This window comes from Callorhinus ursinus, unplaced genomic scaffold, assembly GCF_003265705.2.
Source record: "Callorhinus ursinus isolate GAN/ISIS: 27379988/994484 unplaced genomic scaffold, GSC_fseal_2.0 scaffold5, whole genome shotgun sequence".
Lineage (NCBI taxonomy): Eukaryota > Metazoa > Chordata > Mammalia > Carnivora > Otariidae > Callorhinus > Callorhinus ursinus.
The window spans coordinates 26,880,190-26,902,833 of NW_027397067.1; the positions used below are offsets into that span (position 1 = coordinate 26,880,190).

The 22,644-nt window shown below is 39.5% G+C and overlaps 1 protein-coding gene across 2 annotated transcripts; it reads right to left on the minus strand.

Moving 5' to 3' along the window:
* Nucleotides 1–1,952: 1,952 nt before the first annotated feature.
* On the minus strand, nucleotides 1,953–18,804 carry PEX2 (peroxisomal biogenesis factor 2). Of its 2 annotated transcripts, none has more exons than XM_073892911.1 (2): nucleotides 18,583–18,804; nucleotides 1,953–3,813 (listed from the first exon to the last, which is right to left on the minus strand). In XM_073892911.1, the coding sequence occupies exon 2, from the start codon at nucleotides 3,794–3,796 to the stop codon at nucleotides 2,879–2,881; it is 918 nt and encodes a 305-aa protein (XP_073749012.1). In that variant the 5' UTR covers nucleotides 3,797–3,813; nucleotides 18,583–18,804; the 3' UTR covers nucleotides 1,953–2,878. The 2 variants fall into 2 exon arrangements, with proteins under 2 accessions (XP_073749012.1, XP_025726538.2); XM_025870753.2 differs by lacking the exon at nucleotides 18,583–18,804 and adding an exon at nucleotides 15,310–15,438.
* Between the last annotated feature and the right edge of the window lie 3,840 nt (nucleotides 18,805–22,644).

Below are 22,644 nucleotides of genomic sequence, written 5' to 3' on the forward strand. Positions count from 1 at the left end.
CCAGTTTGTAAGTCTTTTATTTTTTCATTGATAGGAGGTTTTTTATTATTTATAATTGTAAACATGCTTGCTTTCATCAATTTTCTCCCTCCTCTTACCTGTATTTTCATTCTGTTGTTGAAAGTTCATTAGAATCTATGCAAAATAAAGCAGCTTCTAAATGGGGACTCAAGGAAATACCTCGAGTAGATCTTTGGTGTATGGAATCTTTGAAAATATATTTTGGTTTCCTATAGCTTTGCTTGCTTCCAGGTTCCTGACTATTTCAGAGAGTGACACTGTTAATGCACCACAAACCTAATAGACAGGATAATGATCATTGGGCATACCAAATTGCCTTTGACTAGGTTTTCTGGCTTTTACTCATACCTCTTCATACGTTAATCACAGGGAGCCTTTAAAAATAGGAACTTGTAGCTTCTCTTGCTTCCTCATACTTGGAGTAAATCCAGATACTTTTTCCACCACGGAGCGCCGGGCCCGACCGCGGGCCCCCTCACCTCACTCACCTCACCCCTCTCATCACCCTCCTCAACCAGGAATGGACTCTCGTCCAGAGTCTTGGGCACCTCTCCTCTGCTTGGCTTTTCCCTTCTTCATTCAGATCTCTTTTCAAACTTCACCAGCATCCCTTGTCACTCTCCATTCCCTCAGCCTGTTTTCTGATGTTATTTAATTCCCATTACAGTTCTAAGAGGTAGATATCACTGAATGTCCATTTCATAGGCTGGTCAAATTGAATCTCAGAGGAGTTAAATAAACTTACCCAAAACCCACTGAGTTCTGAGGCAGGGGGTGTTGGGAGCAAGGGAGCAGGGTATGCCTTGGGTTAGCTTTGACTGGTATGTATTTTAGATACGATCACTGAAGCAACTGGATACATTATGTACACAAGTAGCAAATCTGACCGGAGAACAAATTCCATGGGAGAGAAAAAACAATGTGTAAAAGTTTTTATTTTCCCAAGGGGAGATACTCATAGGTGATGGTTAGGTTCTTGAGGCTAAAGCAGAAATGTATCATGTAGCTAAACATGACCCAGTTATACTGAACCTTGAGCCCTGAGACCACTGGGGAGGAGGAACAGAAGCACCACTGTTAGAGCAAGTCTCCTGGCAGTGCACCGGGAGGCAGGGACCAGGTGTCAGAGCAACTTAGCCAGCAGGCCTAGGTCTCTGCAGTGAGTTGGAGTTCCCTGAGGCAGCACTTGAGTACACAAGTCAGTCATAAACCGAATGATTTTAAGTTGAACACTTCCTGCCACTAATGTGTTATCTGTATGCTTACAAGCAAGAACAACAGAAATGGAAAACCATAAAGAAAAATAATGGAGAGACAGTATTAGATGTGGTTAACACTAGGCTGGTCACCCAGCTCCTCAGGGATGGATGTGTTGCCCAGCTGGGGGAGTGGGGTCAGCAGGCTGCCTGCGGTAGTCAGGTCCTTTAGGGTCTGCCGCAGCTGCAGAGAACCGGCACACTCCGGGTCACACCCTTCCCAGAGCACATGGCCAGTGACTGAGAGGTGTAGGTAAAAAGGTCTGACCACTTTGACCCAATCCAGGCCCAAGTACCTCAAGTCCCTCGCAACATGTACTTTTGCAGAACCCAATCTCGGATATTAGGTTTAGTTGTTCAGCTAACAAAATGTCTCTATTGGTACACTGGCACTAAGAGAGTTAGGTTCTGGTTATCCAGTGACGAGCAGAACACTCATACTCCCTGACCTCCTGTGGGTAATCACTTAGTGAGGGGGTAGATGCTAAATAAAAATAAAAAATTAAAAAAATATATTGTACTAAGTGCCATTAGTGTCTGGAAAAACATAAAACCCCTGTAATATTGACAACTCTATTAGTTAGCATATAGGTAAAGTACTATTTTCATGTTAAAATGGTAACAATATGGGTATTTACTCAGAATGCACTTTATCAAAATAACACTACAACAAAGTTGTTGGTATAACAAAATATTTATTTAATCCTTTTAAGTCTGCAATCTAAGTCAACCATTCAGTTACTTATGTCATCAACTCAGATCAATGGTAAAATTAAAGAATGCATAAAGACTTTTGATATTAATAAGTTAAATGTGGACTCTAGCAGGGATCTGTTGTTCTTAGCTGCCCACCATCCACTATTCTTATAATGGCACCTGAGTTTCCTGCGGCGAACTGCCTGCTCTCCTACTACGGGTCCACAAGGTACACATCTAGTAATCAAGAGTAGTACTTTTCTGTCCTGGTTCACAAGTGTGTAATCCCAGGCAGACCAAAGACAATGAGGTCCTGGACTTAGCCGGAGCTATTACACAAGCAGCTCTCATTCCCAGGGGATCAGAAAGCTGGCAGAACATCAGTCTGGAGCTCCTGGTGGCCATCATTTTGCCTGAGAATGAAGCCAACTGAATCCCTCAAAAACAGATTTTAGAGAAAAGCTTAAAATTACAACTGGGGCACTAGATCTTAAGGCTCAAAACAATAGGGTCTTATCATTGTCAGATTATGATGTTATAACGCCATCTCTTAAAATAAATACACACTTATCCCAGAGTCTCTGAAATCATTTTAGAATCTAACCTCTTTCTAGGAAGTAGCAAAATGAAAGAGCATTTTTAGTAGTCTGACAAAAACTGTCCATTATTCTCGACATTAAAAACTGAATGCAATGATTTAAAGTAACACATTATTGTTTACCTAGTATGTTCAGAATCATGTGGTTTCTAGTGATTAGAATCTCATCATGCTTGGAAAGGAACAGAAGACGGTGGCTGGAGAAGCACATCCCCTCCTAAAAGACACCTAAACACTATGCTTAGGATGACTAATATTAAGGATTTGAACATAATACAGTTTTCATCAAAGGAAACAATCTTAGTTTTTAAAGAGCATTGACTTCTGACATCTCGATTCCTGATTTCAGTGGCTGCACACTGTGTACCTCTGCGCCACACTTAGGACAAGTAAAGTACATGTCAAATAAGAAACTACTCTTCACGCAGTAGTAACAGAAGATATGCTCACATCCTATGGTGTGAGGCATGGTGGGCCACTCTCCACACAGAGAACACTGTTTGCCGCTGGTGGCTAATGTACTGTCACTATTAGGAGCACCAGTAAGAGGAATACACCATGAAGACAACTTAGCTTTCAACTTCTGGATATTAATAAGTGGTAAGAGAAATATCAGGAACTCAGCAAAACCATGCCAGAGAAGTTCCCTATTCATATACTCAAAGCCAACTTCACGTATGTTTGGGGGCTTGCAAAATACAGAACGAATGCCCAGGAGACGTTCTGTCAAAGTTGCAAACTTGCCCCTCTGAAGGAAAATCAGGAAATTAATCAGCCCACTTAATTTCAAAAGTCCAACTATGATATTCACACACTGCCTGGCTTTCCCAAATGATGCCAAATGACGGTTTCGAAACAGGTCGTAGCAGCGCTCTTCCAGCCACGTGCCGCCAATCGTACACACAGCATACCACAGTTTCTGATTCTTACTCGGCGGCTGGTACCTCAGCTTTGGGGAAAAATCATTTTTGTACTGAATATTCAAAACGGATTGTCCCACGGTGGCATTTTTAGAGTAGACAGTGAATCGCCACAAGAAAAGCCACAAGAACGCTTTCACCTCTGGTTCAAAGTGGGCTAATAGTCCTGGCTTAAATCCATGAAAGCACTGAGAAAACTGGGACCAAACTAGCTGCTCCAGGGCCTTGTTCAGTTCAAGTGCATCCAGCTGACTTATTCTTAGCACTCTGTTTGTCCTTTTCGTGTTCTCTTCCTTGGAGGCCATGTCTTCTTTGAAGGTCTCTAGGGGTAAAGTACAATTAGGGAACATCAAACATTTGCAAGCTTGTACCATCTCCTCAACTTACAGATCTAAAATTGTGATGCACAAATGACCAGGGCCCACTGAAGATGGAGCTGGCGGTAGGTGTCAAACAGCAGCGCACACAATCAATCACCTCTTACATGGAACCTTCTCTTTCTCCCTTCCCTCCTCCCTCCCTCCCTTCTTTTCGTCGCTATTCTTTTTCTTTTTTTTTCTTTTTTGGACCCTCCTCATCAAAGGAATAACAGGTTGTCGCAAGTTGCATCCTTTTTCCACAAATTACATCCAAGTAATCCTCCTTGGTCATTTTAGCAGGGAGATCATAAAATCCTGATACTAACAGTGATGAAGCTAAATAACAACATGACTAATGGAGAAATACATGAACTTAATAAATACAGTGAACTCTATGGAACATTCCAACGGATGTAAGTCAAGACCTCAGGTTAACTGCCAGCACTTCTACTGACTCCAACGGCATATATTTTTTAACAAGTCATTTAATTTTTCTGAAATATGTTTTATATCCATAAAGTTAGGAGAAAAAATTAAATGAACAGTGTTTATTACGCTATCACACTATGGCAGAAAATAAATACTAGCACAAAACAACATAAATGCAGAAATGCTGTTATTCAGACATTAAGAAGATACACATCAGTTTTCTAAGAAAACTATGATGTAAAAATATATACTAAGACCATTTCATAAAAAAAAATAAGGAATCATAGGGGGACGAAAGGGGACAAAAATCTTTTAAAATGAAATAGAAAAAGCTGATTAGTGGTTAACTAGTTATATGTGACTCATTCAAAACACACTTATTAAATGCCTATTATGTACAAGCCATGGTGATTAAAACACTCAGTGGCTGCTATCGTCAAGGAGTGTACAAACCAGTTTAGATATTTTACTTATTATTAAAAAACTGGTAAATCTAAACTATGACAAGAAATCTGTTTAAATTTAGTTTCTAAAATGGGCCCTGAACACATGGAGCTTGATCTTGATCATGCACGATTTCCGGACCTTCAAAGGGCCTAGTGCACTAATAGAACACTAAGTTGCAGAGGGAGGCGGGCGTCCCACTGAAGTTCACTGTCACCGACAGCGTGGCAGTTGTGACCTTGGACAAGTCACTTCACCTAGTTCTGCTTTACTTTTTTCACTTACAAAACTGAAGGCCAGAGATAAAATGACCTCTAGGGTCCTTTCAAATTCTGTTTATGATTTTTACTAAAAAGATATTAAATGTAATTTGTTAGAAGTTAAAGGACTGAAAGGTACACCCTAAAATAAAGTTGTACCTCTTGAAACTGGGAATGTCTCTGACAGGTAAAGAGGTTTTTGTTTTCTGACAATTAAAGAGGTTTTGCAGAGGGATGTTTTTAAATTACGCATGGATCCTAGATGACTCAGTGGCAGAAAACTACATGCTTAACAAGTTCAAGTATAGGAAACAAAAGTGCCTACTGAATAATAGGTGTATCCTGCTGCTTTCCTCTCAATCTAGATATTTGACAGGAATGTTTCTCTCCCATAAACATTATCTGCCTTCTGGGATGATCTCACCTTTTCCCCCTTCCTACAGCTCCCTCAAAATTTCACAGCTTACAGCTATGGCAGGGGAGATTTTTGCTGCAAGTTCTGTGAAATCCTTGCCTCATACTAGCCAGGAGCTACAGGAAAAGAAGAAGGGGGTTAGAACCGAGTTCCCTTTCTTCTCTCTACAAATCTCATCAATCCCCAAGGTTCTGCTCTTTGCCCCAAATATTTTTCTAATCCATTCACTACTCTATCCCCTGCAGGCCTCTTCCTAAATTCAGCGGCTCTCATCTCTCTGTTGGATTACATCTAATTGGTCTATCCCACCTTTTGCCTTTTTCAGTGCATTTCCCACACTGCAGTTGTTCAAACACACAAGCCTCCCAAACTACCCCAGCTTGCTTTCCTTCCTAATCGGTTGACCTCTAGTCATAAGGTGCCCCCTTCTCTTGTTCCCTAGTGAACATTTACGGTCTGTTCCTTCCATCTGGAACAGTACGTTCCTGTTCTTTACTTGAAAAACTCAGTTTTCAGTTTTTAAGTCCTAAATTTTTAATAGTGGTTTAGGCATCACTTCCTCCTTACTCCAAACTTGGGTTGGCTGCCTCTTCTAGTTGTTCCCTTAGCACTCCATTCTTCCAACTTCTTGGCCCTTATGTACTGTACACAGGCTATTTTTTAAATTGTCTATTTCCTCCACCAGAGGATAAACCCTGTTGCAAAGACTGAGTCTTGTTACGGCTGAATCACAGCAACCAGCACAGCACCCAGTGCACGTGATGTGTATACTACACAGACTAGATGAATAGGATAAAGGCAGGGGTAGCTGAAGGATAGAAAATACAAATTCCTACCCAGTAGCCTTTAAAACTATTTCATATTATCATATCCGGACTATTGACTATTACCTATTTCAACACGTTTGTTGTACACTGGCTGTTTACCAGTTACTGATATAATAGTAAACTGACACAGTCTCAACCCCTTGTGGAGACTACAATGTAGTGAGGTGAGGGGTGGGTAAGAATGTGCTATATAAAATAATAAACAGGCTATTACAATAAGGTGTTAGGAGTGATATGCAAGGGGAAATCCAGGGCATTATTTTTGACACTAGACCTCAGACGGTCAGAGAAGGTTTCACAGAGAGCTAATATCTAGGCAGCTACTTGAAAGATTAGTAGTGTAGCCTGGTAAAGGAAGGTAAAGGAAAGCTATTCCAAGCAGAGGGAGAGCAGGCAACAAGGACTGAAGGTGCAAGGACAAAGGGCTGGAAAAGAAGGCAGGAGACCAATAGTAAAGGCCAAACTGAGGAGGCTGTATTTTATCAAGATGTTAATGGGGAGCCACTGGATAGTTTAAGAAAAGAACTAATCAAATCTGCATTTTAGACAGCTTGTTCTGGCCACATTCAGAATGGATTTGAAGCTGAAAAGACTCGAGGCAGAGACCAGTTAAGATGACTGTTACATGATTATTAAAGTGATCAATGAGAAAGTCCCGATGGTCTAAATTATAAGGGTATCAGTAGGGATGGAGAAAAATAGGTATCTTTAAAACTATGAGAAGTTAGAAGTGACACAATTTAATGAGAAATAAGCCAAGAATAACTGATTTGAGTAATTGAATGGATGGTAGTCCAATTCTCTGAAATAGGAAACACATGCAGTGATACAGGTTTGAAGGAGAGGTAATAACCACAGTAGTGTTAGAGATCTGAGGCTCCTATGAGACAGCTAGAGCTCAGTAGGCAGTAGTATGGAGACAGGAGAGAAAATCTGGGTGGAGATTTTGAGTGAGGGGTCCCTCTTGTAGGACTAATGTACTTTAAATCTACTTGATATACTTAAACACTAAGATCAGGAAGGCAGTGAACTAATTAAGCAAGAGCAGTAGATCCTGCCCACTTAAAACATGCTCAGCTTTCTTTGTAATAATATAATCTTATTCTCATAGTTTTCCTGTTCCAGCTAGCATGGCTGTTCATTGGTTTTGTTCACTGGCATCATCTACATCTTTGGGCTTTCAATCTTTCTATGCTGCGGTCTTCACCATCAGTCCTGCAGTCTCACTGTTCTTTTTGGCTAGTGGTTTTCAAACTTGAGCATTTATCATGATCACCTGGATTTCTTACATTGCAGTGTTTCAGTTCCAGAGTTTCTGAATCAGTAAGCCTGGAATGGGAGCCAAGAATTTGCATTTCTAACAAGCTTCCCGGTGATGTTGAGAATGAATGGGCTAGTCCACTTCAAAGCGAACTTTTTCTGGCATATCTACCATCTATATAGCTCCATGCTGTCTGCCAGCCCTCCCACTCATTTCTGTTTAGTTCTCATCCCTGTACCCACAGTGGCTGTTACAAATCTTGCACTGACTCTGGCTCTCCCTTTCTTTGGTTAAGTGGACCCTGTGAGATTAGAGACTGCTCATGAATTCCGTAAACTCTACAGACATCAATACATCCTAGCCCTGCTGGGTGCTTGGGATGCAGAGATAAACAAAACATCCTGGTTCTCACTTAAGGACCCTAACCAAGGTCTAGTAAGGGAAGCAGGCAAGTAAACGGACAACTAGGGTAATAACAGAGGTATATGGTATCGCAGGTTCTCAAAGGCAATATGTAACATTTTGAAACTATCTCAAGAGAAAAAGAATTCCAAAATCCATTTTTCTCACTTTTTCTGCAGTTTACACATTTTCTCTTATATGCATTATGTAATTGAGGGAAACAAACAGAACTTTTTTTTTTTAAACCCCAGAAGCAAATTAAAATCCACAAAATTATTTGCCTACATTTACCAAATCATCTCTTTCTTAACCTCAGTATTACCTCTGGGATAAAGTACAATCTTCTCAGATGCAACCTAGCCCAATTCTGTCTCCATCTCTGCAAACGAACAAGCCACTACTCTCCAGTGGAGTCCTTAATTCCATGCCTCAATCCTGACTCTGTGCCTCTTCTCATGTACCTAAAAGACTCACCTTTCCTGCCAACTCTTCCCACTGCCCACAACTCTCTGCCCTTCACATTCCAACTCTATTTCAACATTCTCTGTGAAACCTTCATAACTATCTCCAACTCCTATTATCACCACCTTTAACTCTGACAGCAACTGTCTGTGCCACTCACTTGAGCCCTCACCCAACTGTCCTGTGATTTCAGTCATGTCAGTACATCTTCTTTCCGTAGTTTATCTGTAAACTTGTTAAGGGAAAGTGCCTTATCTTATACTTATTTCTCAAAGCACCTGCCACCTAAAAAGAGACTGATTTCTAGCTCGGTTTTCCTCATGCAAAATTCTACAATCATTCATGGTATGTGGAAATATTAACACGTGGCTCCTCTACCACCATAGTGTCTACAACTCTCTATCTTTCCCAGATTTCATATTCTGTGGCCAGCAAGATAAGGGAAGATCTCTTATAGTCAAACTACCCTTGAAAGGCTCTGACCATAGTGGACACAGACAGAAGTCTAACACTACCAGTTCCCTCCTCCTACCTCTCTCACATCCCCAAAATTGGACTGGATAGATTGCTGTTTTTTTTCAATTGAGTATCAGATAAAATACATGGCTTGTGTTAGAGGACCAGTTATGCCAACTCATGTATCTTTATTTTTATTTTTTTAAAGATTTTATTTATTTATTTGACAGAGAGACACAGCGAGAGAGGGAACACAAGCAGGGGGAGTGGGAGAGGGAGAAGCAGGCTTCTCACTGAGCAGGGAGCCTGACGTGGGGGGCTCAATCCCAGGACCCTGGGATCACGACCTGAGCCGAAGGCAGACGCTTAATGACTGAGCCACCCAGGTGCCCCACCAATTCATGTGTCTTTAAATACTAGAGTCATAATCAGTTCTGCATTGTGGCTGATGGACATGTTATTAATTACAGACTATACCACAAAGATGGGCTCATAGTAGTTGCTCAATAAATGTTTGCTGAATCTATGTGCAATAGAATTAGTTTGGTAGTTAATTGGTATACTGACTGAATACTATATGAGAGCATCTAGATGCATGGTGAGCGAAGCCTTCTCTTCCTCGGGTTCCTTACTTGTATTTAGTGAGAAACTGGTCTGAGGGAGTGCTTTCTCAGAAGAATCAGCCATTTCGAATACTTCATTTCTGGAGAAATCATACTTAACATTTAGCAAAGATAGGAATTTTTAATGGCTGCCAGAAAAGGAGACTTAACACACTCTAACCAATCCAATATTTAACAATCCTTATTATCGAAAAATTCTTTATCCCTTCTGTTACAGTTTAACATTTTTTTTCTTTCCTCTTTTTCTCCCCAGGCCTGGCCTCAGTGTAGATTAAGAACAGCTGGGCTCGATCTTCCCCCCACCCCCTGCCACGGTAAGACTCTTTAATGGACCAAAAGACTATCATTAAACTGTTCTTTAGCCTTTGCCTTTCCAGATGAATGATTTCTCTATTTTTTTGTTTCAGGTTTTATTTTCCAACATTTTAGTCATTTTTGTAACTTCTTTTAGTTGTAAACATAGAACAGACACTGTCCATTACACACCGTAGTTAAAGTGGAATATTCATCCTTTGCTTTACATTCCTATTTAGGCAACTGTGATAGAGTAGAAAAAAAGCATATTTAAAATCAATCAAACTCAAGTTCCAGCTTTGTCACTTACTTGCTATGTGATCTTAGAAAAAGTCATTACCCTCATTCTTTTTTGCTTTTTAATTTTAGGGAGGGGGGTGGAGGGGGGGAGAGAGAGAGAGAGAGAACATGAGGGACAGAGGGAGAGAGAATCTCAAGCAGACTCTATGCTGAGTGTGGAGCCCAACACGGGGTCTGATGGTGGGGCTTGATCTCACGACCTTGAGATCATGACCTGAGCTGAAACCAAGAGTCTGATATTTAACCAACTGCGCCACCCAGGCACCCCTTCCCTCAGATTCCTCAAAAAAGTTGGAAAGAACAGCTACCACACAAAGTTGTTGAGATTAAACCAGATAATGTTATGAAAGTGATCTGGAAACTGCAAAGTATTATTATTACTATATTATTGCTGCTTTGGCTAGGGATGGGCATAAGAAGAAAAAGACTCCAAGTTGGTTTTGGCAAATTTATTTCAAAAGACTGAAATTTTCATTATTACTTATATTAATACCTCAATCAATCTGTGGTGAAAGAACTTTTTTCCCAGGAAATACTAACTACAAAATTAAAATATAATTGTGGAAGTTAAATAGTGAACAACATGTCACTATTATGTGCGCGCATATAGGGGGACTAGGTGGGAAGGGGCAGAGACACGGTTCAGTGGAACACATCACACTCCTGTATCTTATCTAAAAGGAGATTATGGAGGGGGAATTCTGAGAGCATGGGGATGGGTTCCAGCATGACCTGCTCCCTTGGTTATTTAACCCTCATCGATATGGTAATGCCTATTATCTGGAAGCAAAGAAACTTCAGGAATGCACACTGATAATATCTGACTCTAGGGTGCTTTGCTGAACGGAGCATGGTACAAGCAGTCCAGACAGGCATCCAATTTTGGTTCATCACTAACATGGGACACTCCATTCCTCTTCCTTTCCTTTTTCCTCTTTCAGGCAGATACATTTATTCTAGAATATTGGCTTTAAGAGATGGGAGGGCCCAGGAGTAGAAGAAACTGATAAAACAGAAATAACTAGAAGTTCAATCAGTGTGATCATGGGATCCTTTTCCCTCCACTGCTGTACAACAATACTTGCCCATAATAGGTGTAAAGCACAGAAAAATATAAATGCCTTTAAGTCACAAAGTTATTTTTAATATAATGTAAGGAGTGTTTCAGTGAATCCTAATTCTCTGACAAATGGCTCAATTTAACTAATATTTTTTGAGCGCTTACCAAATACCAGGCAATCTCCTAGGTACCAGGGATTCAAGCCAAAAATTTAACTCTCAGTTCACTTCCTTTTATTCAAGCATTTTTAAAGAAATAGGATGTTACTGTAATCAGGACTAGCCATTGATCTCTGAAGCAAAGAATGAATCTTGAAATGTGAAGACACCATGAAGGATCACAAAACTTCCCAGGCAGAAAAGAAAAAAATGGCATTTAAGACACAAGAACAGGTTGTGTAAACCCCACATACATGCAAGCCATGAAACCTGGCCATGGTTTATCTGGGAGATACTGGGATGGGTTCCAAAAGGAGCTGCCTCCTTGGTGATTTAATCCTCATTCACTGTGGCTGTGCTTGTTACCTGGAAGCAAAGACCCAAGTCATCTGCCATGACTGAGCAAAACAGGCCAGCAGAAGAGGCTGCTGAAGAGTTAACCCACTGCCAAAAGCCCACTGTCGGGAAACCAGAATGATTTCATAGGCATGAATAATCACTGAAGAGAAGAGACATAATGAGATATATTTTTAAAAGATGAATCTGAGAGCAGAGTTCCATAAGCTCAATAAGAAAACGAAGGCTGCATCTCCTGGAGACCAGTTAGATTCCTGCAACAATACAAGGCCCTTAACGAAGGTGCTAATAACTTTCTGAAAAAGTTAAATGACCTGCCTCATTAAGAACTAATGAAAATAAAAAAGATTATGGCGTCTTCACATTTTTTAATCGACAATCCCCAATGCTTTTTTGTAAACCCTTCTTTCCTGATGCTGTTACAGTGCTTGCCATCCACACCCAACTATTAGCCAGTCTATTTCTACTTACCTTCAGGAATTTAGTTTAAGTAAGGTTTAGCGATCCCCATATTATTGGTTCTTGTAGATTAGTATCTAGTTTCACAAAACTTGAATAGTTAAAAAAAAAATACAAACTAATCTTTTTCTTTAAAGCTGGGATTGTTCAGAATTGAAACGAACACCATCAGATTTAATTCAAATCGATTTTTCCAGAATGTCAAAAACAGGCAATACCTTTTCCTATTCTGCCATGAAATCTAATTCTTTCAATACATAATTCTATAACCCTTTCCCTTCCCAATCCCCATTTCCCAAACTGTACTAATTTAAGATTCTAAAGGGCCAACGCAGGGGGAAACATTTATGGTCCCATGCAAAGAGACTCATAAAAATAATTAATTAAAAGTGTAACCGGCACTACACAATATATGTTTAGTGAAGGATACTACTATGTTAAGGATATGGGAAAAAGATGCTCAAGGCAAATTATCACATCTATAGGTTAGTGTGATTAACCTGTCACATAAATATGTTTAAGACAAAATGATCTAGCACTAAAAACTATTAAAAAGGTCTCCTGCTGACATTTTATCACTAGACATCTCATACTGCTTTTCTTTCACAGAAAAAAAAAAGACAACTGAAATTCGTTTACTAAGAGCAGCGATATATAAACCTATCCTTAAATAACTCATCCTTTCTTTTTATGTTTTCCATTCCCCCAAATAAAATTTTGTCATCTATATCACATTCCAAAACCAAAACAAACGACTGTATCTCACTAAAGAAGGAAGAATTTTCAGAATGTATTTCAGAGCTTTTACTGAGTATAGTACAAATTATGAATGAATATATTTTATTTAAAACATGTTATTGACAGAAATCTATCAATAATAATGCGAGTATTGTCAAGGGCCTGTCAATATTAATGTAATTATGATTAAGGGGATAACATGGATTTTTAGCTATAATACCAAGTAACATCTCCTATATTGCTGCTATCAATATACACATTATTATTGACCTGTTCCGAGACTCTCAGTACTAGATGTATTACCACTAGGCATATTTGTCAATGCATGCTGCCTACAAAAACTCTACATTTAAATTTACAGTCCTGTAAACTTTGTCAGCAGAAACACGTGATTCCCAAGTATTCTCTAAGGTATCAAAACCATGTATGCACCCACTGGCAGGGTATCCTTTCTCAGATCCACAATAATCAACTAATTTTTAGTATGACAATGTTGCTGCCACACTATCCTCAGGGTTCAAGTAATCAAATGGATGAGACAATATATTAATTTTTTCCTTTTAGGTTTGAAAAACATTTAAACTAATGTTTCATATTATGAGGTTATGTGAATCAAGTTCTATAACTGGAGATCTTAAGCTTTGAACCTATACCCTACTATTTTATTTCCTTTGTGTAGTCAGATAGATTTACTGTCCATTGTATTGAAATCAATACTAATAAATGGGACATGCATCAAAGAGGGATTTAACAGGACACCGATTCCCAGAACACATTTCAAACATAAGCAAAAGAGAAAAAGCTATGACTGAGACTCATTAGGACACTGTGACCTCTGGCACTGTGAATAGGCCTAGAAATCAACAACTAGAAGTTCAAATCCCACTTCTGCCACAGGCTTGCTAAATACCTTGTCACTACTCTTTTGTTCTACTCTTTCATCAAATATAAACCAAGTTTCAATAGTTTATAGATATCTAATGTTATAAATCCCAATTGTACTCTTTTGGATACAGACGTGTGTTAAGTTTAAACTTCTGTTGTGGATGCTAGACTTCTAAATTACTCTTAACTTAAATGTAATCGTCATCAAAATTCAAATAGGATTTTTCTTTTTGGGACTGGCAGTGAGTACACAACAAAATGTTTCTCGGATAAACTTCAAAATTGCATCAATTGCTCAAAGAGATGAACAACAATAAGTAACTTGCCCTAGCAGATATATAGATACGTTTTTTTAATTTGGAGAGAAAGGGGAACTCAAATCAAACACTAAAATCATCAAGATTATAATTAGTCTTATACAATTGAGTATTTCCTATTTCATTTACTTATTTAAGATACTTATTCAAGTATCTAAAACTAACACCAACCAACGTTTCCCTCTGGTTTTTTAAACCTTACAACAGAATCTCCAATACCTTGGTCTAGCTTTACAAATACATTTTTAAGAGAAAAGCATGGCACTCATAATCTTTTCTTTCAGAAAGTTGATACTTCTGAGTCTTTAAGAGAGAAAGCATGTTGTGAAAATAAAGAGCAGATGTTTGAGTGAATATAGGGAAAGAGAGTTAAACTGGTACTGATTAGTTCTGTATCTTAGACCAGGTTCACCAACAGGCTGTGTGACTCTGGACAAGTCATTTTATCACACTATACTCTCTAGCAGTTAAAATATATAAAAATAAATTGCAAAAAATCAACTGAAAAGTCTACATATCTAGAATCCTTATAAGAACTATTTTAGGAATCCTTGGAAGAGGAAGAAAAAAATAAAAGAACTGCCATTTCCAATGCAGAAATGATAATGTTGAGTGTGAAAAAGGCCAGAGAAAGTGGAGAAATCAGAACAGAATAGGTGAGACGGAGACACAATCATAGAAAAAAAAATAGCAAAGCATCTGGAAGACAATACCCACCAGCTTATGAGTTTACGACTGTAGTTAAATACATACCACTTACCAGTTATCAAGTGCTAACAAGGGACTATCATAGCTAAGAATCCTATGCAAAATTAAATTTTAAATCATTCAATCCTTACTGATATTATGGAAGACGTTCTTTTATCACTTGTTTTAAAACAAGGAAACTGAAGCACAGAGAAATTAGCTGACTTGTGTAAAATCACACAACTATTTTAGTATATGTGCTGCCGAGTGGCAGAGCCATGCTCCAAACTAGTGTCCTGGACTGACAAGGTGGTGATGGGCCTAAAAGATGAACATAAACACTTTAGGAGGATACCACAGGACATGCAAATGGGGCTATTTTAAAAGGCTAAATACTAAGAGATTAAGAGTATAGGCATGAATTTACAGCAAAAATTACAATCCAAGGATGAACAAACAAGAGCCACATGAAACACATGAAGCAACTAGATCTTTAAGTAACTCTATAAATGTAGAAAAGGGCTCTAGAACCTAAGAAGAGAATTTTAAATGACTTGCAAATTATTGGCACACATGTTTAATTGCATATTTTATGGCATTCAAGACAACATAGAAGGACACCTACGTAGCTCAGTTAAGCCTCTGCCTTCGGCTCAGGTCATGATCCCAGGACCCTGAGACCCGAGTCCCGCATCGGGTTCCTTGCTCAGCAGGGAGCCTGCTTCTCCCTCTGCCTCTGCTGCTCCCCCTGCTTGACTGTGCACTCTCTCTCTCTCTCTGACAAATTAACATATCTTAAAAAAAAAAAAAAAAGAAACAACATGGAAATATCCACAAAGGAACAGAGGTATTACTAATGGGAAAGAAATACCATGTGACACATTATTACGTGTGAGGCATTATGTTTTCTTCACACTCTTTATCTCACTTAATCCTCCTAACAGAGTAAATACTATCATGTCCATTTTAGAAGACAAAAGTTAGACTTGAGAAGATTAACAACCTGTTTAAGGTCAGACGACAATCAGTAAATTTCTGGTAAACAGTAGAGAAATTGTTGAACACACAAAGGAAGTTAGTAATTAGTATGTGGTAAACCTGGAACAAATTCAGTCCCGCAGAGCTCAAAACAAAATTTTTTCCCTCAAGATCATTCACAAGACCAGACTGCCAGTCAAGCTCCCAGGACTGCAAATGGGGAAAGAAAGTAAAGGAATGTGGTAAAGTTGCCCATGTTGCCTGGGATGCATCTTGTGTACATTTTCTCTCCCTGACTCTATACATGTGGTCAGAAAACTATTCAAAGAGACTGAATGTCCAACCTGAACAAAGGGAATATGTGAGTGAAAAAATGAGGCATGAACATTCATTTAACTGTTATGAACACATACTCTTTGCAAGATAGAGGCAATGCTAACTCATCTAACATTAGAAGGGAACAGTTATGCAGAATCAAAACAGAATTATTCTACAGCTTTTGGTTTTTCTGTCTTAATAGTAAGAAGACAACTTGGATGAAATTTTATCTCACCTTACTGACAGGCAGTTAAGGAGGGAGAGGTCTGAAAAAAAAAAAGAAAACATATTAAATAGAATAAAAAGCAATAGAGAAAAGAGCATTTTGATCGTATAGACGGTAAAAGATTGAAAAGAAGTTGATTAACATTGCACAATGGGAAGGACAGAGGGTGCTAGACATCCTCTCTCCTGTTTCCACTTCCATGGAGAGAAATCACAGTGCTGGCATTTGCAGTGCCAGGATTACATGGGGCAAATGGAGCAGCACAGAGCTTTTCTCCAGAGGTTTTTTCCACATTCCAAAGGAACTGAAGAGGAACACGGAATGTTTAGAAACTGCTGTCATTTCACAGGAAGGAGGTAAAGGGGACATCCAATTTGCTTCGAGGTTGCCCAAGATAATCAAGGGAGGAAAAAAAGGAGCAAGTGATTCAGAGCAGAACTTTTGTCCAGAAAGATTGTGCATATGGCATACATTTTCCTTGTGCTATAGGAACCTGAGCACAGGGAAGTGCAAGAGAGAAGGAAAATTTAAAATTACCTGATGCTGTGAGGAAAACAAGGGGCTAAGACTTAAAATGCAAATTTACTAGTAACGTGATGTTGGAAAAGACTGTTAATGTCTTTAAGATCCAGTTACAGAATATGCAAGATGGAAAATATCTGCCCTTCCTATTGCAAAGATTATTATGAGCTTCAAAAATAAGCAAAAATTTTATGGTTAAAATTCCAGGGTAGGAGAAAGAGAGAAAAATAAAGAATTATGATTCTGATCACAAAGAATTAAATTTGAAGTTTGTATTTATTAAACAAATGAGACAATATAGACCTGTTTGTAGCTTTTAGTAATGAATTAATTATGAATGTATCTTTTACTATTAAAAAAACTACTAATCAAATGAATGCACATACATTTGGATGTGTGTGGATACAAATGAGTAATTTGAAACAGAATCATAATGCTAGATAAAACACAGATCATCTAGTCTAAGACATGAATTTAGATTTCTTAACAGAAACACTTTTTTTCAAACAGAACACATACAATAGCTGCTCTTGTAAAATAGGGTTGAGTGTCTGCTTGCTTTGTCTCTCCCCCAGGAAATTTCTATAGGAATTCTTCTTCAGAACATATTTAAAAACACAGATTGAATGCTACCCCTAATTTCTAAAAATGAAGAGAATAAGGCCACGAGGTAGGGCTGGTCAAAGGAAACCAGAGTCAGGACTAACACTCAATTCTCTTGACTTAGGCTAGTATTCTCCTTACTATGTCCTGTTACTTCCATTTTCTTCCTTTTTTTAAAAAGGAAAAAAATAATAAATATATAATAAATAATAAAATAAATACATATATGTACTTTTTTTTTTTTTTTACTTTTTAAAGAATTCCACTATCTCTCTTTTTCCCAGTCCCCTTCTGACTCAAATCATTCAACTCTAATGTTTCTGGAGAGAAGTTAATTGATAATATGGGCAGATCAGAGGGAAGATAAAGTAAAAAAAAAAAAAAAAGTCACCCATCCCAAGTTTATTTTGTTCAGGTTTAACTAAAGATAACACATTCGGGAAAGATGTTTAAACTGCAAATTGTGGTGTGGATAAAATCTCAAACTCCCTGCAACTGCCTGTAATTGTTAAGGTAAAAAATTCTCAAGGGGCATCACAGAACACCAGAACACGTTAGATGTGGACGTTCAACACCCTGGTCTCCGGAAAAGCCCTTTCACGAAATGTGGTATTTTTGGAAAATGGAACCTAAAGAAATAAGAAACAATGACTTTTCATTTAAAGCACCAGAAGAAAAATGCCAATTATTCTCACACTCTCAGTTATCAGAAATCAAATGTTAAATATAACAAACTCATCGCAAGCAGTTCTCAACAGCTCTTCCTCCCGAAGAAAATTAAAACTGCGTCTAAGTTCACAGGCTTTCAAAAATGTTAGAAACTTAAGCATTCCCTATTTTTGTACCAATATAACACTTTACACGAGCCATGCGATATTAAGGAGTTTGGACACTGCAAAATTTTTAAGGCTTTCTTAAAAAGTAAATCTCACCACCGACAAGTGCGCGGAAAAGATTTTTGAAGTGTTTCAGAAAGTCACCTCTCGTGGAGGGCAAAGGAACTCAAGTCTAGCTGTGTTTGTCTTTTTTCTTTTAATGGTGCGATTCTAAGACTATTTTTAGGAGCTCGGGCCTAGTTCATTCCCTTTCCCAAATCAGACTCTGATTTGCTTCTTCCAGCAAAACAGGAAGCCCATAAACAGGGAAACTCAAGCTTAAGGGCGACAGCGACAACGTCGTGAAACACCATGCCCTCCCGGCTGTAAGCAAGACCTCAGGTTTGCACTCCGGCTCTCTCGGGCAGACACTGACCTTAGGAGTCTGCGAAAACGCCCCCGCTCCACGTAACTTTCTCTGAGACATTCTCTGGGAAGCTTGGTTTCTCCCAGAACCTGGATTACCCAGGCTTTTTCCGGAACTCGCGGGCTTCCGGAGCGACGCAGGACCCGGAAGTGTCTGAGGAAAAAAAGGGGAAATTAAACCCGGGAGAACTAAGCTTTCGAGCGTGGCGGAAGGCCCCGGAGGGCCCAGCAACAGCGAGCGCCGAAGAACCGAAGGCCCGAAGGGCCGAAGAGCCGACGAGCCGAAGAGCCGAAGAAGACACCCGCGCGCGGTGATTGGTCGGCTGGCCACTCTGAGGAAAACGTATCTGATTGGCAGGACAGTCGCGAACCCGTCAGCCCCGGGTTGGGACCGCGCGTGAAGAGGCCTCGGTGTCAAGAGGCCGCGGGGAAGCCGGGGCTCTCTGAGGGCAGGATTTTCCCTGCCCTTGGACAACGCGGCGTGCGGCCAGACCAGCGCCGCCGAGTGGCAGCGGGCTGCCTCCGCAGCTCCCGGGCTCCTGGCTCGCCCCGGGTGGAGGGCTCACAGCGGGATGGCCTCTTGGGGAGGGAAGCCCTTGGGGAGGGCGTCGGCAGCTCCGGGGCGGGGGCGGTTTTGCTGCGCGTGCGTGCCGAGGGTGGGTAGCTCGTTGACCTCTGCAGGCTTGGACGGCGGGTAGCCCCGTCCAGGTAGACGTCCGCCTTGCACGGCTTCGGCCCGAGAGGCCCTGCGGGTCGCCTCGACGCGCTCGCACCGTGGGGGAGTGAGCAGCCGAGCGCCCCAGGGTCCGTCTGAATCACCCAGGAACGATTAGAAACCGGACAGCCGGGCCGCCCAGCCCTTGGTAACCGAGTCTGAATTTCTAGGGCTGGGGCCTGAGGGAAGGTGTTTTTTGAGAGTTCACCAGCAATCATGTGTAGCTGCGTGAATTGTCACTGCCTACTGATGTTGTAGTATGAACTTGGCCGGAGGGTTTGCCCTAAGCTTTGAAGAGAGGTGGGTAAACCTTCCTGCACGTAGTAGGTCTTAGGAACGTTTTGTTGCTTCACACTCTCTTCTCCCCAAGAGCGCACAGTCCTACAACAGCTGTCCTGGTAACATGTTCCGGAGCGTATTCTGTAGAAGCAGTATTACCAGACAGCTTTTACTTTTTAACAAAAAATAATTTGGAACAGAATTCATATTCTGTTCCACAGAGTATGAAACATTATGGATAATAGAACATTTATTAATGAATTTTAATACTGCTCAAATTCATCTTCACATCAAAGGTGTACAATTTAACATACCTGCAGTTTTGTTGTCTCCCCTGCACTAAGGAGATCTTGGAAAAAGCAGTCCTAAGAAGGATGATGTTGATGGTTTCCCGAATTAGTTAAAAGTCCTTCCCGGCACATGAACCAACAGTACAGATGAGACAGAGTAGTAGCTACAAGTTAATAGGGTGTGTGGTTCACTTGGCGCAGGAGGGGAGATTTTTCTAGAGCTGCAGTTGGCTGTTATAGTAGCTGCCAGCCACCTGAAAGGTGGGTAGGCCAAACTGAGGTCTAAGTAAAATGCACACTGGATTTCTACGGATACAGTATGGGAAAAAAAAGAACGTAAACGAGTTCATTTTATATTGATGACATGTTGAAATGAGAATGTGCTAGAAAATTTAAAATTACGTATGTGGCTCCTGTTAAACTTATGTTGAATGGTGCTGTTCTGGAGGGTAAGAAAATCTTTTTGAAGAAGACCAAGGCTTTCATTTACTAATTGTGAAGGAAGGCAACCATGTTGCACTTTTCAGGTAGGCCAGCAGATATACTTGCTTCATTTAATTTTTATGGAAGTGGGAAAAAAGCACCCCCAAAGGAGTAAAACAGAGGACATTTTCAGAAGGCAAGTTCTAATTCATGGAACTTTATGTATGTCCCATGAACATCACAATAGCTGTTGATAATAATAAATGTACCAGGCTAGCAAGATATTTGACTTATGTTTAATGAATCTGATTAAGAATGTAAAACATGTAGAGCATTTAAGATTTTGGTTGAAAATGTTTAAAGTAAGCTCCAACTTTTATCATTTAACCTCTTGATAGAGTATACCTCTTTATTTTTCCAGTGAGCTAGTAAGCTGAAATTTCAGGGAAGCTTTGCTTCCAATTTTCTGTACTTAATTTAAAAATACATTTGTTTTTCATTCCTTTATTTAACAGAAGCCTGCTGGGGGCCAGGAATATTGCTAAGCAGTGTTGCAAAGGTGAACACCCAGACATGGCCCTTACTGTCTTGGAGCTAATGAGTACCAATTCAGAGACAGTGAAAAAGTAGATAACCACAGCATGCTGTATTTGGCCTTTGAGTGTTTTACCTCTGTAAATGCAACATGTTAATTGTTTAAATCTAGAATTTATAAGTTCCTGCTCAACATGTTGATTAAGAGTCTTACTAGGACTTGGCTATGAGCTTAAAATATGTTAGTAAAAAATCAAAGTATAATTAATTCATCCATTAATTATGAAACTTAAGAAAAAAATTAGAGTATTTCTTTAAATATAAAGAAAAGATGAAAAGAATTATAATAGCATCTTATTTATGATACTTTCTTCTAGCCTTTCAGCAACTTTTAGGTTCTAAGGAATTTAATAATAGAAATGTACAGGAAACATTGATTTATGCCCCTAACATAGTTTAAAATTGCTGACTTTAAAAAGTTAAATCCATTTTAGCATATTACATAGTTCTTAAATCAATATATTTAAGTCTTTTAGTAAAAGTTAAACATAGATCTTATGTTAGTTTACTACTGTTGCTGTAACAAATTACCACAAAGTTAGCAGCTCAAAACAACACCAGTGTATTGTCACACAGTTCTGTAGTCAGAAGTCCAACTCTGATCTCACTGGGCCAAAATCAAGGTGTCCATAGGTCTGTGTTTCTTTCTACAGGATGTAGGGAAGAATTTGTTTTTTTGTTTATTCAGGTTGACGGAATTCAATTCCTTGCTGTGGTAGTATTGGTTCCAGGTCAGCTCATCAGCTGAGGGCATGTCCCCAACTTCTACAAGCCATCCATATTCCTTGGGTTGTGGCCCTCTCTCTTCCTCTTCAAGGCCAACACTGCTGGGTTGAGAGCCTATCATGATTTCTCTTACCTTTTCTTCAGTTGTTTTCTAATTGCAGTCTTTTAAGAATCTAATTAGATTGGGCCTACCTAGGTAATCCTGGATAGTCTCTCCATCTCAAGGTCCATAACCTTAGCCACATCTGCCATGTCCTTTGTGCTATGGTAAGGTAGCATATTTACAGGTTCCGGGGACAAGGGCGTGGGCATTTTTAGGGGCCATTATTCTGTCTACTGCAGATCTTAATTGGGTCCATGTGGTATATACAGCATTTCTTACCAATATTCTCAGTACTCTAGGATAAAATAATGTTAATAATAACAGGTAAATTTTATTGGATGTGTAATATGTTCTAGGCACTATTCTAAACTCCTTTTCTGCATTTATTCATTTAGTCCTCGGAAATGCCCTAGGAGAAAAGCACTATTATTATCCCCATTTATAGATAGGAAAACAGTTGCCGAGTGGGGAAGTCTCTTGCCTAACTTTTCATGGCTATTAAGTGGTGAAGTGAGGATTTGAACCTACACAGTCTGGTTCCAGAGCCTATGTGTGCTCTGAGCCACAACACAGTAAAAATTATTTCTGAATGTCTGGATTTACTAAATGTGGTTAGTGATATAGTGATGAGTTTGGGATTTGGCGTCACAATGTCTGGATTCAAATTCTACCTTTACCAGTTACTGGATGACCCTGGGCAAGTTACTCAACCTCTGTGGGTCTCACTTAACAATAAACTGAATTAATAATAACACGAGGATTAAATGAGGCCCTATATGTACAATACTTAGAACAGTGTCTTCACAAAGTAAGCTATTACTGGCTATAATTATTGACAATTCAACATTTAAAAACAGTAGTTGATTGTAAAAAAAAATATTTCCTTTAGATGATTTCAGTCTCTTCATAAAGGAAGATTTTTTTAAATATAATTAAAGTTAA